This window comes from Mirounga angustirostris, unplaced genomic scaffold (assembly GCF_029215605.1).
Source record: "Mirounga angustirostris isolate CCGP_5_RB_7025 unplaced genomic scaffold, mMirAng1.0.hap1 SCAF_9, whole genome shotgun sequence".
In the NCBI taxonomy this organism is placed as follows: domain Eukaryota; kingdom Metazoa; phylum Chordata; class Mammalia; order Carnivora; family Phocidae; genus Mirounga; species Mirounga angustirostris.
Genome location: NW_026991717.1, coordinates 96687455 through 96702968, shown reverse-complemented (window position 1 = coordinate 96702968; position 15514 = coordinate 96687455). Strand labels below are relative to the sequence as shown.

General features: G+C 35.9%; 1 protein-coding gene across 2 annotated transcripts in view; it reads right to left on the bottom strand.

Annotated features, from left to right (window-relative positions):
* Nucleotides 1-15514, bottom strand: part of ATL1 (atlastin GTPase 1) — an 82049-nt gene that overhangs the window by 32430 nt on the left and 34105 nt on the right. For both annotated transcript variants that reach the window (XM_054513701.2, XM_045900823.3), the window contains exons 3-5: nt 4642-4889; nt 2353-2487; nt 1822-1926 (exon numbers count right to left, since the gene is read on the bottom strand). In XM_054513701.2, coding sequence (XP_054369676.2) covers nt 1822-1926; nt 2353-2487; nt 4642-4889 — 488 coding nt within the window. The remainder of the gene's footprint in view (nt 1-1821; nt 1927-2352; nt 2488-4641; nt 4890-15514) is intronic.

Genomic DNA, 15514 nt, shown 5'->3' with positions numbered 1-15514 from the left:
AACTGATTAATTTGTTAAGGCTATAGATAGTTCTATCACATTGAAGTTAGGTTCCAAATATCAGGCTCACATCTTTATACATACGCATTACTGCTCCATGAACAGATCACAGCACTAAGATGACATTCTTTTTTTTTTTTTTGAGGGGTAACTTCAAAAAAAAGTGAAGGATGCTTATATGTTTATGTATTGACACAAACAACATACTTTGTGTACTTATTTAAATAACAGATTGTTTCTCAGATAATAAAAAGTCATTACTAGGGACTTATATTTTTCAGTGAAAATATTCAATGTCTTCACATAAAATATAAATAATAAATATTAAAAGGCAAAGTCAATCTTGTTTTAATTGGCTTGCTTATACTGCTGATTTTGAAGAAATTAGATTTTAAGTCAGTATTTTAAAGGCTCATCCATCGAAGAAGTCTATTTTTAAAAGTTAGTCAAACACAGGTTATAATCCTTACTTTCATTTTAAAGCTTTTTGTAAAAAACATTCAGTCTTCCTTCTACCCACCCTCTCATTGTCCTAACCACACATGATGCCCTGGTTGCTGGTTCACTTGCTTCATTCTCTGCTCACCTATAATTCCAGCCTTGACTTATTTATCCCAACCACTTTGCCTTCCCTACCTTTTAAACTATCTTACCTCTCTTTAACCATCTGTTTCTTGGTCACTATTTCTTCTTGCTCTTTCTAATGAATAGAAAATATCTAAAAACTGTCTAAAATCTTTCATGGTATATGTTCTATGACTATAATAAAACTCTCCAAGGACTTGCAGGACAATTTGTAAAGCCTACGATAACTTCAAAAACAATACTTTAAAAAGACAAAGAAAGAAAAAAGGAAGGGAAGATAAAATTTTTAAAAAGATTTTTATTTATTTTTTATTTATCTATTTATTTATTTATTTAGAGAGCACAGGAGCAGGGGTTTGGGAAGAGGGAGAGAGAGAATACCAAGCAGACCCTGCACTAAGCACAGGGCCCAACGTGGGGCTTGATCTCAGGACTCTGAGATCATGACCTGAGCCATAATCAGGAGTAGGAGGCTCAACCGACTGAGCCACCCAGGCGCCACAAAGATAAAAATTTTTGTAAGACATTTACTTATCTAAATGTCTATTAAGTATTTTTAAAAGTTGGGAAAGCATCTTAAAAAAAAAAAAAAAAAAAGCCCGTCTGGGTGTCTTAGTTGGTTAAGCATCCGACTCTTGATTTTGGCTCAGGTCATGAGATTGAGCCTCGCATCAGGCTCCCTGCTCATGGAGCCTGCTTGGGATTCTCTCTCTCCCTCTTCCTTTGCCCCTCCCCTCCTAGACACCCCCCCACCCCACATCACACACCCTCTCACTCTCTCTCTCTCTCTCTCTAAAAAAGAAAAAAAAAGCTGGGAAAACATATGTTTTTATACTTAGAAATATTTCTACTGGCTATGTAAAAAAAAAAATCGCATTTATAAATCTTGTTTCAGTAAATGTAACTTATAATAGGTAGTTTCAATGTATCTATCTGCATACATCATAAGACAGTATTATTGAGTTTACTGTAGGCTTTAAACAGAAAATATTATCAATAAGATAATACAAATTTTTCTGACTATAGACAGTTTGAAAACTGAACAGAAATTAGGTAACAGTAACCAAAACAATTCTATTCTTACAGAAATCATAAGAACTTGTATGCTAATTGAGCCAAATAACATATTTACCGTTTCTGCTGTTTGTCTTACTACCACATGTATGTAGGGACACATATATTTATAAGTTTTAGTTAAAGAAACAGCCATCAAAATGGATTTATTTTATTCCATACCTGTATTGAGCTGATCATTGTGCTAAGCGCAAATACTGTAGCTGAATCTCTCAGAGTTGACTGACTATCGAATGTTCCCTGAGTATCCATCAATAGCACTGCAACCTACAGACAAGTAGAGTACATCATTGATACTTTATAGAACAGATGCAGTATTAGGGGTACTACAAATTGAACACCACAGCAAACCATTATCAGTGAATACTTAATAGGTATATTTTTATATGTTATGATTGCCGCAGAAACTAAAAATATTAGCTGAATACTACAGTGATCAATTTTCATTGGTAACCCAACATAACAGAAACAGTACTGAAACAAAGTGTAGATGTTAGTTTGCTGATCGATCTGCTGTTCTACTGTCCCTATGATTTTGCCACCTTGATCAACAGAAAGGGAAACAGGAATGTGCAATAGGATGCTACCCACTTCCCTTTTAAATTAGTTTTCAAAAGATTATTTTTGAGGATCCTGAAAAGTGGTAACTCTTGCAAGTGAAACTCAATTTTCTTTATGAAGTTTGCATCATACCTTCTTGCCATCAGGTTTATTGATAAGGAAGACTTCACTCCATATTTGGATTCCTGTGGTCTCTCGTTCAGACCCACCTCTCCATGAAAAACCAGTCAATGGTTCATTGTAATCTCCAACCCAGTCGACTGATTCCTATAAATTAAGAAAGTCTGTGATATGGGAACTGGCTATGTGGTATAGTTTTTTCCACACATCAATTCTGGTTTGTATCTCTCTCCAACTATAGTCAAAAGGAAACAACATATTCGTATCTACTGTATTGATACAATTACTTTATCTAAAATATTATTACAAAGGAGCACTATCTGCTACATTTTATTCTAGGTCCTGGGAATGCAAAGATATCACTCCAGGGCCGCCTGGTGGTTCAGTCGTTAAGCATCTGCCTTCTGCTAGGGTCACGATCCCAGGGTCCTGAGATCGAGCCCCGCATCGGGCTCCCTGCTCCACGGGAGGCCTTCTTCTCCCTCTCCCACCCCCCCCTGCTTATGTTCCCTCTTTGCTGTGTCTCTCTCTGTCAAATAAATAAAATCTTAAAAAAAAAAAAAAAAGATACCATTCTAGACCAGAGAAAACTCACAACCTAATAAAAAAAAAAGACAGACATGCTAACAAACCATTATGTTGCCATGTATAGTAGGCACAAACAGAAGCATCGGAAAAGAAATAACTCTTGGTCAGGTAAAACTTAATAGGAGAGGTGGTGTTTGTGCTAAAATGTGAAGGATGTTTGGGAATTCTCCAGGAGCGCAAACTTGGGGAGGGCATTCTAGAAGCAAAGAAATATAGATAAGAGAGAGGATATTATGTCAGGATATACACAATAATAACATATACAAACACTTTGGTATTGGGGGAGGAGGGAGTGAAAAGCAAGAGGAGAGGCACCTAGTAGTGTTGCAGAAAAACAAAAACATAAGAAATCTGTTACACTTTAATCTGGCAAGTGCTATTTAACACAAGCAACATGACAAGTGTTATTGAGCATTTAATTTTAATATTTATCACAGTTAAAACTATGAATATGCCTAAAACTGTATAATCTCAAAGAATGGAAACTAATTTTGTTCACTTAATTTTCCCACCCATGTTAAGTAGCATACTAATGGTGATATGCTAGGAACATAGAATGGCAAGAGCTCTGTTTGGTTTTAAAGCCTAAAGTATTTTGGTAGTTCTATTCTTTATTTGTTTGAACTGAAGCTAGAGATAGAAGATATTAAAGTTAAATTTACAAAACTATTCAAAAAAAACCTAACTATAAAAGATCAATCCCAAATGGATAATTATGGTATAAACATAACACAGTAGTGTGTCCATTTGGCCTCCACATCCATATTTGCAACAGAATTGCTATGGGTAAAAGGGTAGGAAAAAAAAAATACTGGTATGTTCTCCATTCCCAACCTTCTGTTCCTCGACTCTGTTATCCTTCTGCTCTTGGTTTATCCTAAGTCCCTTAAAGTTTCATGTCTGTGCCACACTGTTGTCTCAAATGTTATGACACTGTTGGTTGCTTCTGGGGGTGGGGTAAGATGAGAATCAAGTGGGAAAAGATAAGAGAGAACTTTCTGGGGTAACAGCAAGATATACTTGATAGAATTTGGGCCCATGTAGGCATATGCATTTTCAAAAAATAATAATAATAAGCAAATGTACACTTAAGATTTGTGCATGTAACTGTAATGTAAATTTTAAAACAAAACAACTAAGTACTGAAATATATGATAATGATATAGGTAGAAATATTTCTGAGGAAGTGTGCCAATGTCAGCAATTTACTTTGAAATGAATAAAAAAATCAGATGCAGTGATGGGTGTAAAGAGGGAAGAATAGCTGAAGACACATGTGATAATGCAAGAATATTAATGTTAATGGTAAAATCTAGGTAGTTAGGTCTTCACTGTAAAATTCTTTTAACTTTGCTTATGCTTGAAATTTGCCATAATAAATGTTGGGGAGAAAATTATTATAATAAAAAAGTTACAATAAAAGTTATTTGACACATTTTAAACACTCTAACATAAAGTTTATAATCATATCACTATGCTGTGTCTCTTTCTAAAAGAATTAAAAAAATAAGTTATATTCTAAGGGACATGTGGCAAAGTGGCCCCCCAAAAAAGTGGCCTATAGAGTTTGGTGCCCAAAGCACTGAAGTTGGAATGGCTCTATACCACAGTGTATGTAATAATGGAACTGGAAATACTGAGCACTACTAAATAAAAACACAAAGTGACAAAAGCACAGAAACAAGAAAACATTTTAAAGCACTTTTTACATACCTGGTTGTACATGAATCTCAACATGAAGTCCATCAGGAATGATTTTCCTTTTCTAAATGCTCCAGCAACAGATACAGCAACAACCTCCTTGTCCCTGACAGCCTCTGAGAGAAGGATCCGATTTAGTGCAGTTTCATCTAACTCAAAGGAATGGTCATCTTTGACAATGAGGACTTGGACTGGTCCTGCCTTTTTCACCGGCTCCTCCTCTTCTGAGCTCCATTCATATGTCTTTTCTGAAAATCCACCTGTTGAATAAAATAGCAATTTATTTAGCTAATCATCTCAAAATACCAAGAAATGTACAGGTACCTCTCAATTCTCAAATATCTGAAACAGGGGCATAATGGAATTATAAATGCTCATTTTAATGACATCTATTAGTATCATTAAATGTCTCCGAAACACTTATGTCTCAGAAAGACTCATATCTCGTCTTTCTGATTATGTGACCAAATCAAACAGAATTTTATTCTCAAGATAGCCCCAAGTCAGGGCAGAGATCTGTTTGCAGAGTGAGAAAGAAAATCAAAGCGAAGGATTCTACTTTTAGAGCACAGGAATAAAATGACTTTAGTTCATACTTTCTTCATCCCCTAGAAATAAGTTTAGTTATTCACATAAAGGATCCTTGCAACATTTTTTAAAACTGAACATACATGGGAGGAAATACATACAGGGACTCAGAATTACATATTTTTGAAATTGGAATAAATTTCTACAGCACCTAGTTCAGCTCCCTTCATTACATGCATGCCATCTACAAAATCCTAGGTTCTTAAATGTCTAAAATTATACCTCATAGCAATGGAATTTACAGATAATTAAATTGGATAGGGCCAGATTACAGACATCCTTCAAATCCATAACAAAGAGGTCTAGACATAATTCAATTTTAAAAAAGTTATTTGGTGGGAAGATCTTACACAAAAGCTATGGGACCCTGGGAAATTACCAAATCTCTCAACTCCTCATTTGTAAAATGTAAACTACTAATAGTACCTATTAATAGGGTTGTTGTAAAGATTAAGGGAGCTACTATATGTGAAGTGCTGAAATCAGTGCTTGGCACATAGTAAACTCATAAAAGATTAGCTATCATCACCATCATCACCATCACTACCTTGGGATTATAGACTGAGCTAAGTATTCCTAGAAGAAGTTTCTGCCTATTTTCCAGAAATGTGTGTGTGTGTGTGTATGTAAAGAATTATCATATAATGATAAAGGGTTAAAACCAAAATATAAAGAACTGACACAACTAAATAGCAAAAAAACCCAAACAATCTAATTAAAAATCTGAATTTTTAATTATCTGAATTAATTATCTGAATTATCTGAATGGACCTTTTTCTACAGAAAACATGCAAATGGCCAACAGACACATGAAAAGGTGCTCAATATCATTAATCATCAAAAAATGCAAATCAAAACCAAATAGATATCACCTCACACCTGTTAGAATGGCCATTATCAAAAAGAGAAGAAACAAGTGCTAGTTAGGACATAGAGAAAAAGGAATCCTTGTGCACTGTTGGTGAAAACGTAAATTGGTGAAACCACTGTGGAAAACAGTATGGAAAAAATGAAAAATAAAATTACTATGTGATCCAGCAATTCCACTTCTGGGTATTCATCTGAAGAAAATGAAAAGACTAACTCAAAAAGATATATGCACCCCTATGTTCATTATAGCATTATTTACAATAGCCAAGATATGGAAACAACCTAAGAACAATCTAAGCGTCCACTGATGAATGAAGGGATAGAGAAATTAGTGTGTGTGTGTGTACGTGCATATATGCATGCATGTACACAACCACACACACACACACACATCTACATACACAATGGACTATTACTCAGCCATAAAAAAATAATGAAATCTTGCCATTCGTGACAACCATAGATGGACCTCAAGTGCATTGTGCTAGAGAGAAAGACAAATACTGCCTGGTCTCTTATATGTGGAATTAAAAAAACAAAAACAAAACAAGTTTATAGGTACAGAGAACAGCTGCTGGTGCCAGAACTGGGGGGCTGAGGGTGGAGAAATAGGTAAAGAGGGTCAAAAGGTAAAAACAATAATATAGACAAAGAAATCTTGTTCTCTTGTTAAGTCATTTTGAAACTGATGCTTAGTTTCTTCATATGTAAGATGGAAAGAAGTTTTCCATTTAATTGTCAGAAATGTCAGTTTTGACAGAGGTCAACTTTTAGAATTAATCCTTAATATTTAAGAATTTTAGAACCCTAGACTGTGGCATTTGTGGTGTATTACAAAATAACTTTAGTGTGTCAAGTGGCACATTCTTATATCTACCGCCTTTGTAATGTCCTCCCACTTTGACTCTGGGGTCAGCCATGTGATTCGCTTTAGCAGACATGACACAGCAAAGGCTTCTTAGAAAAGCCCTTGTGTTTTTCCATTTTGCTCTTTCACTTCTGCCATTCACCATGTGAATATTCCCAAACTAGTCTGCTGCAGGATGAGAGACACTTGGAGCAAAGGCAAACAGCCCAGTCCCAAACAAGCCCCACAGCAAACCAACCCCAAGCCATGTGAGGGAGCTCAGCCAAGACCAACAGTTGCCTAACAACTATTTCAACATGTGTGATCACTAAATGCCTATTGTTCTATGCCCTTGAGGTTTGTGGTTATTATGCAGCAGAACAGACAATAAACTACTGGTACAGCCTACAACCCCTTCCTTTAGAAGAAAGCACTGTGTAGTGGTTAAAAATAGAAGGCTCTGGAACCAGACCGCTGAGATTTGAATAAAGGCTTTCCCATGTTTAAGCTGAGTAACCCTCAGCGGGTTGTTTAACCTCTCTGTGTCTACCTCGTAAGGTTGTTGTGAATTAGTATATTCAAGTAACACACTTAGAACAGTGGCTGGTACATCATAAATGCTGTTAGTATTATTATAGATTTAGGAAACAAAAGCCAAAGATGTAACCGACCTTGCCCAAGAAAAGGATATAGAATTTCTGTATCAGGCAATCTACCATGGATGCTTTCTTGTGTTACTATTTATTTATTCCTTTTAATATTCCAGCATGGTATTCGTTATTATCTGTATTTCTGACACATGAGGAAATTGAGAATTGGGTTAAGTAACTTTTCCAAGAGCAGGCCCACTAGTAAGCGATAGATCCGAGTTCACATAGTTAGTAACTGTCAACTTGAGGTTAGATCCCAGGTATCTAAACTTTCATCCCAGGCCTTTCTACTATAACATTCTCTCTCTTTAGGGAAATCAAATAACTCTTGGACACCACATAAATGGGCTCATTTGCTTTGTGTCAAAAGAACAGAAAGTCAAAACATACACCAATTAATTCTTCAGATCAGATATATGACCTAGCCTCAAATCAACCCTTAATAGTATTAATTTTGAACAAAGTGGGCTCTTAAATAACCTTTCATTTAAATCTTTGAAAATATATTTAAATAGACATTCTCTATTATGTTTGTAGGCATACCTTGGAGATACTGCGGATTCAGTTCCAGACCACCCCCATAAAGCAAGTCATGAGTTTTTTTGGTTTCCCAGGGCCTATAAAAGTTATATTTATATGACACCATAGTCTATTAAGTGTGCAATAGCATTATGTCCAAAAAACCCCCCCAAATATATATCTTAACTTAAAACTACTTTATTGCTAAAAAATGCTAATCATCGTCTGAGCTTTCAGCAAGTTGTAATCTTTTTGCTGGAGGGTATTGCCTCAATGCTGATGGCTGCTGACTATCAGGGTGATGGGTGCTAAAGTCTGGGGTGACTGTGGCAACTCCCTAAAATAAGACAGCAATGAAATTTTCTGCATTGATTGACTCTTCCTTTTGTGAATGGTTTCTCTGTAGCATGCTTGCTGTTTGACAGCATTTTACCCACATAGAACTTCTTTTAAAATTGGAGTCAATTCTCTCAAACCCTCCTGCTGCTTTACCAACTCAGTTTATGTCATGTTCTAAATCCTCTGTTGTCATTTCCACAGTCTTCACAGCATCTGCATCAGGGGTTGATTCCACCTTGAGAAGGCACTTTCTTTGCTCATCTGTAAGAAGCAACTCCTCACTCATTCAAGTTTTATCCTGAGGTTGCAGCAACTCAGTCCCATCTTCAGGCTCCACTTCTAAATTCTAGTTCTCTTGCTCTTTGCACCACATCAGCAGTTACTTCCTCCACTGAAGCCTTGAACCCCTCACAGTCATCAAACTCAGAAGTTTGAAATATTGCAACAATTACTAAAATGTGACACAGGCACAAAGGGAGCAAATGCTGTTGGAAAAAGTGTCTACAGACTTGCTTAACACAGGGTTGCCACAGACCTTCAATTTGTTAAAAATACAGTATCTGTGAAGTGCAATAAAACAAAGTGCAATAAAATGAGGTATGCCTGTACTTAATAAGAAGTTTTATAACTAGAGAAAAACAAGGCAATCATATTTCTTGGCATAATTTTAAATGGTCTTCAGATTAATTTATATATATATACATACATACACCTATATATAATTGTACCACATTGATAACTATGTCTCTCTCTATATATTGCTGTTCATCTTTAAGATAGTACTATTGTAGGGCGCCTGGGTGGCTCAGTCATTAAGCGTCTGCCTTCGGCTCAGGCCATGATCCTGCGGTCCTGGGATCGAGTCCCACATCAGGCTCCCTGCTCAGCAGGAAGCCTGCCTCTCCCTCTCCCACTCCCCCTGCTTGTGTTCCTGCTCTAGCTATCTCTCTCTCTGTCAAATAAATAAATAAAATCTTTAAAAAAAAAAAAAAAGATAGTACTATTGTAATATTGCAAATCTAACATACAATTTCAGTTTTTCGTTAGTGGAGACAGACATATACGAATACTTTCTGAACAACAGTACAAAGCATCTGGAGACAAGAGGACCATTGCCTATAGCCATGAATCAGAGTTGTTCTCTCAGCAAAGTTAAGAAAAATTGATTTTATATCCAAAGGATGACACCTTCCATATTGCCTTATCTCAATGCTGGAGTCAGAGAGTCTTTAAGTCCCAGCTTCACAACTTACACATATATGAAGTTGTGGAAATGATTTAACCTCCCAATGGCTCACTATTATCTATCTGAAAAATGAGCTTAAGGATGGTACCTATATCAGAGAGGCTTTGTGACAATTAAATAGTGTAAATGAAAACCAAAGAGCCTGACAATTAGTACATGCTTAATAATGACCTCCACTAATAGTATTACTTATAATACTATTATTATTAATAGTGACTTCTATTAATACTATCATTTATTATTATCCATTCATATTTGATTCCAGTACTACCTGCCAACCTAATTTTAGCCTCAGCACAAAGGCCCTTTGTTGAGGATGGCAAATATACATTTTCTTTGACAAAGCTCTTTGCCTGTCATGTAGTTAGGATCTGATTACACAACTGATGTGAATCAGAGACCTGGGTTAAACAATATTTTGGACAGAAAAACATCTTCAGAGCTGAAAACTATATCACAACTTTCTACAGACTGAAATAATTCTCTAAGATCATTTGCATCAAACTACATATATGTAACAGGCACTCTAAATGGAATTTCTGGGTTGTACTGTTTTTAAATATTCAACATTTCAGCATGATGCAATTTTGTTAAGTGGTTGTACCAATTTATCACTCCCTACCCACTCCTCTCAATTTCTTAGACATCCTATTGATTCACATCCTTTCAACACTTGGTTTTGTCTGACTTCTTAATTTTTGTCAGTTGCACAGGTATAAAATAAGTGAGTGGTATCTCATCATGGTTTTGATATACATTTCTCTAAATGCTAATGAGGTGAACATGCCTTTTGCTCATTTTCTGTTAAGTGTGTCTTTTTTTCACTGATTTACAGTGGTTCTTTATATATTTTGAATGCTAGTCCTTTGTTAGTTATATGTATGGCAAAAATCTCCTAGTTTAGAGATTACCTGTTCAATTTCCTTAAGCTATTATTGATGAACAGTCATTCTTATTTTCAATGTAATAGATTTTATTAATAATTTATTTTATGATTAGCACTTTATATATCATGTTTAAGAAATTATTCCTTATACAAGATATAAATACATTCATATACATTCCTCTAGTTTTTAAGTTTTGCTTTTGATATTTAAGTTCTTAATCCACAAGAAGTCGTTATTTGTGTAAGATGTGAGATAGGAATCCAATTTGATTTTTTCTATGAGTAATTAAGTTTTCAGAACTTATCAAAGCCTCCTTTCCTCAAGTAGTCTGCCATGTGATTTTTGTCATAAATAAGAGTTATACACATGCATACATAATATATGCATAAATATATATAAATATATACATTTATACACATATATGTACACACATATAATGACTTTGCTTCTGATCTCTCGATTCTGACCCATTCAATAATTTGTCTACATTAGCACTGATAGTATACTATCTTAATCAAAACAATTTTTTTCTGTAAGATTTTATTTTAGAGAGAGAAAGCACGGAGCAGCAGGAGAGGGAGAAAGAGTCTCAAACAGACTCCATGCGGAGCGCTGAGCCCAGCATGGAGCTTGATATCATAATCCTGAGATCACGACCCTGAGATCACAAACTCAGCCAAAACCAAGAATCGGACGCTTAACCAACTGTGCCACCCAGGTGCCCCTCAAACAGCTTTATAAAAAGTCATTTTATATAGTATGATCATATTCCTCTATTATCAGTCTTGGTGATTTTGACCCTTTCCATACAAATACTGGAATCAATATGTTAGTTGAATTTTTTGAAGTTACATTAAATTTATGGATCAATTTGGAGGGAATCAATTTTGTTAAATTGTCTTCCAACCCATAAACATGAGATATCTCTCTTAATCCCCTTCAAAAAAGTTTTTATAATTTGGGGTGCTGGGAAAATAGGTTTGTTACATTTATTGCTAGGTACATTAGATTTTATTGCTAATTATAACTGGTTTCATTGTTGTGTTTTTAATCATGTTTTATAGCTGTCGCTTGGTTAAAGAAATGTAACTGACTTTAATAGATTAGTCTCATATTGAAACATTTGTTAAACTACTATTCCCTACAAATTCTGAGTAGATACTTTTGGATTTTATTAATGTAGAAACAGAAATAATTTTTATAAATAATGAAGTTTTATTTCTACCTTTTTAATCCTTATGTATTTCTTTTCCCTTTCATGTATCATTGGACATTCAATACAATGTTGAATAGCAAAGGTAATACTGGACACAACTTCTGATTTTAGTGAGCATAACTTCCTGATTTTAATGGGACTGCTTCCAATATTTGAGTTCATATTTGTTATAGTTTGGTTTGCTTTGGTAGATAACTTTATCTTATTAAGGAACTTCTCTACTGGTTTACTATGAGTTTTCAAAAATCATAAATGGAAAATGAATTTTATCAAATGTCTTTTTTGTATCTGTTGAGATGATCACCTGGTTTTCCACCTCTACTCTGTTAATGTAGTGAGTAATATATCTTTACATTTTTGCATAAACCTAGTATTTTCAGGGTATAATATCTTATTTTTATACTATTGATGCAGTTTGGTAAAGTCTTGTTTAGGAATTGTGCATCTATATTCACCAATGAATTGAGTCTTCTCATTTTGTCTTTGGCTAGTTTAATATTCAGTTACATTACTTTATAAAAGTAATTAGCAGTGCTTTCCTTTCTATCTTCAAAAAGAGTTTGTAACAAAAAATTAGGGTGAACGGTTCTTTGAAATTTTGATAGATCTTGCCTACAAAACCATCTGGGCCTGCTGTTTTCTTTGTGAGATGATTTTTAACTGTTACCTCAATTTCATTAATACTTATGATGTAATAGTTACATTAGTACAAATAAAGTTTTGTATTTCTTCTTCAGAAATTTTTTGGTACATTTTATCTTTCAGAATTTTTCTCTATTGTCTAAAATTTCAGACAGAAAGTAAGTAAAGATGTATAACATTTAAACAGTATCATTAGCCAACCTGACCAAGTTGACATCTACTAACTGCAAAACCATACATTCTTTTAAAGTTCGTATGGGATATTCACCAAATAGACCATGTACTGGTTCATATATCAGATCTCAGCACATTTCAAATTTTTAAAATACTGCAAAAAATATGTTCTCTGACAATGGAGAAATTAACTAAAAATCAATAGCAAGTATATATTTAGACAATTCTTAGTATTTTGAATTTAAGCAGTAAATTTATAAATAACCAATGGATAAAAGAAAATATAATGGAAATTAGAAAATACTGTAAACTAAATAATCTAATGAATCTGATCCATTCATCAGCAACACTATACACTATCTTCATCAAAATAGCTTTTTGAAAAGTCATTACATATAGTAGGGGAAACCTGTATCCTATCTTCTAATTATTATCAGTTGTGGCTATTTTGACTCTTTCTGTATAAATGTTAGAATCAGTAGGTTGGAGTGTAGTATCTTATTTATACAGAAATAGTGAAAATATGACATAACAGAAACTTGCTTAGAGGAAATTTACACCTTGAAATGTATTTAGTAGAAAAGATGTCTGAAAATGCATAATCTAATATTCATCTTAAGTGAGAAAAAGAATAACATTAAATGCAAAGAAAAGAAAAAGTAGGAAGTAATAAAGATGTCAGAAACCAATGAACTGGAAATAGAGATCAACAAGAATGATTTAATAATCTAAGACTAATGAAAGAAAATAAGAGAAAAAAGTCACAAATCACCAGTTTCAGATATGAAAAAGGGGTATCACTACAGATCCTACAAATATTTAAAAGATAATATGAGGAGAATGACATCAACATCATGGTGACATGAGTCCTTTCTTTTTCCTCTCCTCTTTGATTTACAACTAATTGGACATCTATAACAAAAAAAAAAAAAAAGGAAAGAAAGAAAGGGCCTTTCCACAGCTTACTAGGACACCCAAGAGAACCACACATCTGTGCACCAAAAAGTGGGTGGACTGGACCACAAAGGAGGCTGCAGGGAGAGGGAAGAGGCAATGGTGTCTAGGGCTGTAGAGCCTCCAGCCTCAAGTAGAGTAGCTGGGGCCAGGCACAAGCCTTTAAAGAGGTGGAGGGTAAAGGCAGTGAGTGGGGGTCTGCCAAGCTGGTTCTGCATTCCACCACCAGAGGGACCTTTCCTCTCTCTGAGGTAAGACTGCAGTGAATGGGTGGAGGGAAAGGAAAGAGAAGTAGAACAAGGAAAATGTCTCCTGTTGTCTGTTTCAGGGTTCTGGCAAAAGAACCACCCAGGGACCTCTGGGACCCCACCTCCTCCGTTCAAGGAGTCCCTACTGGGCTGGCCTCCAGCTTATGGGCACACCCAAAATCCCAAGTGTTATGTACCTCCCCCAACTCTAACGCCACCCACTCTCCGCGCCCCACCCCCCAGCCAGCTTTACATATATGTAAATATAAAAAAGCTCCAGTAAGGGAAACCAAAAATTTGTGCTATAGTGCCACCTTCTGGAAAACAAAGGAAGACTCCTAATTACCAAACCTTTTGAAATCTAAGAATCCAAGCAAACAAAACCTTGCCTAAATAAGAGAGGTATTTGTAACTTCAAATGTGGTAGCAGAGGCAGTTTTCATCAAACAGCAGGAAAAAGTCATGGTAATATGGTATTATAGGAAGAAAATGACAATTTTTCCAGCAACCAAACCCAAAGATATGGAATACTGTGATCTGATAAAGAATTCAAAATTGCTGTTACAGAGGTGCCTACAGGAGGCTCAGTCGGTTAAGTGTCCAACTCTTGGTTTCAGCTCAGGTCATGATCTCATGGGTCGGATCAAGCCCTGAATCCAGCCCTGCAAAGGGGTCCATGCTCAGAGAGGAGCCGGCTTGAAGATTCTCTCCCTCTGCCCCTCCCCCATCTCGTGCTTGCTCTCTCTCTCTCAAATAAAATAAATAAATCTCTTTTAAAAATTGCTGTTATGGGGGCACCTGGGTGGCTCAGTCGTTAAGCGTCTGCCTTCGGCTCAGGTCATGATCCTAGGGTCCTGGGGTGGAGCCCCGCATCGGGCTCCCTGCTCGGCGGGAAGCCTGCTTCTCCCTCTCCCACTCCCCCTGCTTGTGTTGCCTCTCTCACTGTGTCTCTCTGTCAAATAAATAAATTAAAAAAAAAAAATCTAAAAAAAAATTGCTGTTATGAAGAAATTCAATGAGCTACAAGAAAACTCAGAAAGGCAATATAATGATCTCAGAAATAAAATTAATGAACAGGGGCACCTGGGTGGCTTAGTCGGTTAAAGCGTCTGCCTTCAGCTCAGGACATGATCTCAGGGTCCTGGGATAGAGGCCTGCTTTGGGCTCCCTGCTTGGCAAAGAGTCTGCTTCTCCCTCTCACTCTCTCTCTGTGTTCTCCCTCTCTCTCCAAAAAATAAATAAAATCTTTGAAAAAAAATTAATGAACAGAAGGAGTACTTTACCAAAGAGACTGAAATTCTTTTTTTTTTTAAAGATTTTTTCATTTATTCATTCGAGACACAGAGATACAGAAAGAGAGAGAGAGCATGAGCAGGGGGAGAAGCAGGCCCCCCCTCTGAGCAGGGAGCCCGATGCCGGGATCATGACCCCAGCCAAAGGCAGACGCTTAACCATCTGAGCCACCCAGGCGCCCCAAGAGACTGAAATTCTTAAAAAAAAAACAAAAAAAAAAAACAGCAATTCTGGAGCTGGTGAACTCAGTAAATGAAATGAAGAATGAGTTAGAATGCACTGGAAATAGAGATCAGATGGAAGAGAGAATTAACAAGCTAGAAGATAGGAATCTAGAAGTGACTCAGGTAGGGTGCCTGGCTGGCTCAGTTGGTAGAGCAGGAGACTCTTAATCTTGGGGGTCATGAGTTCA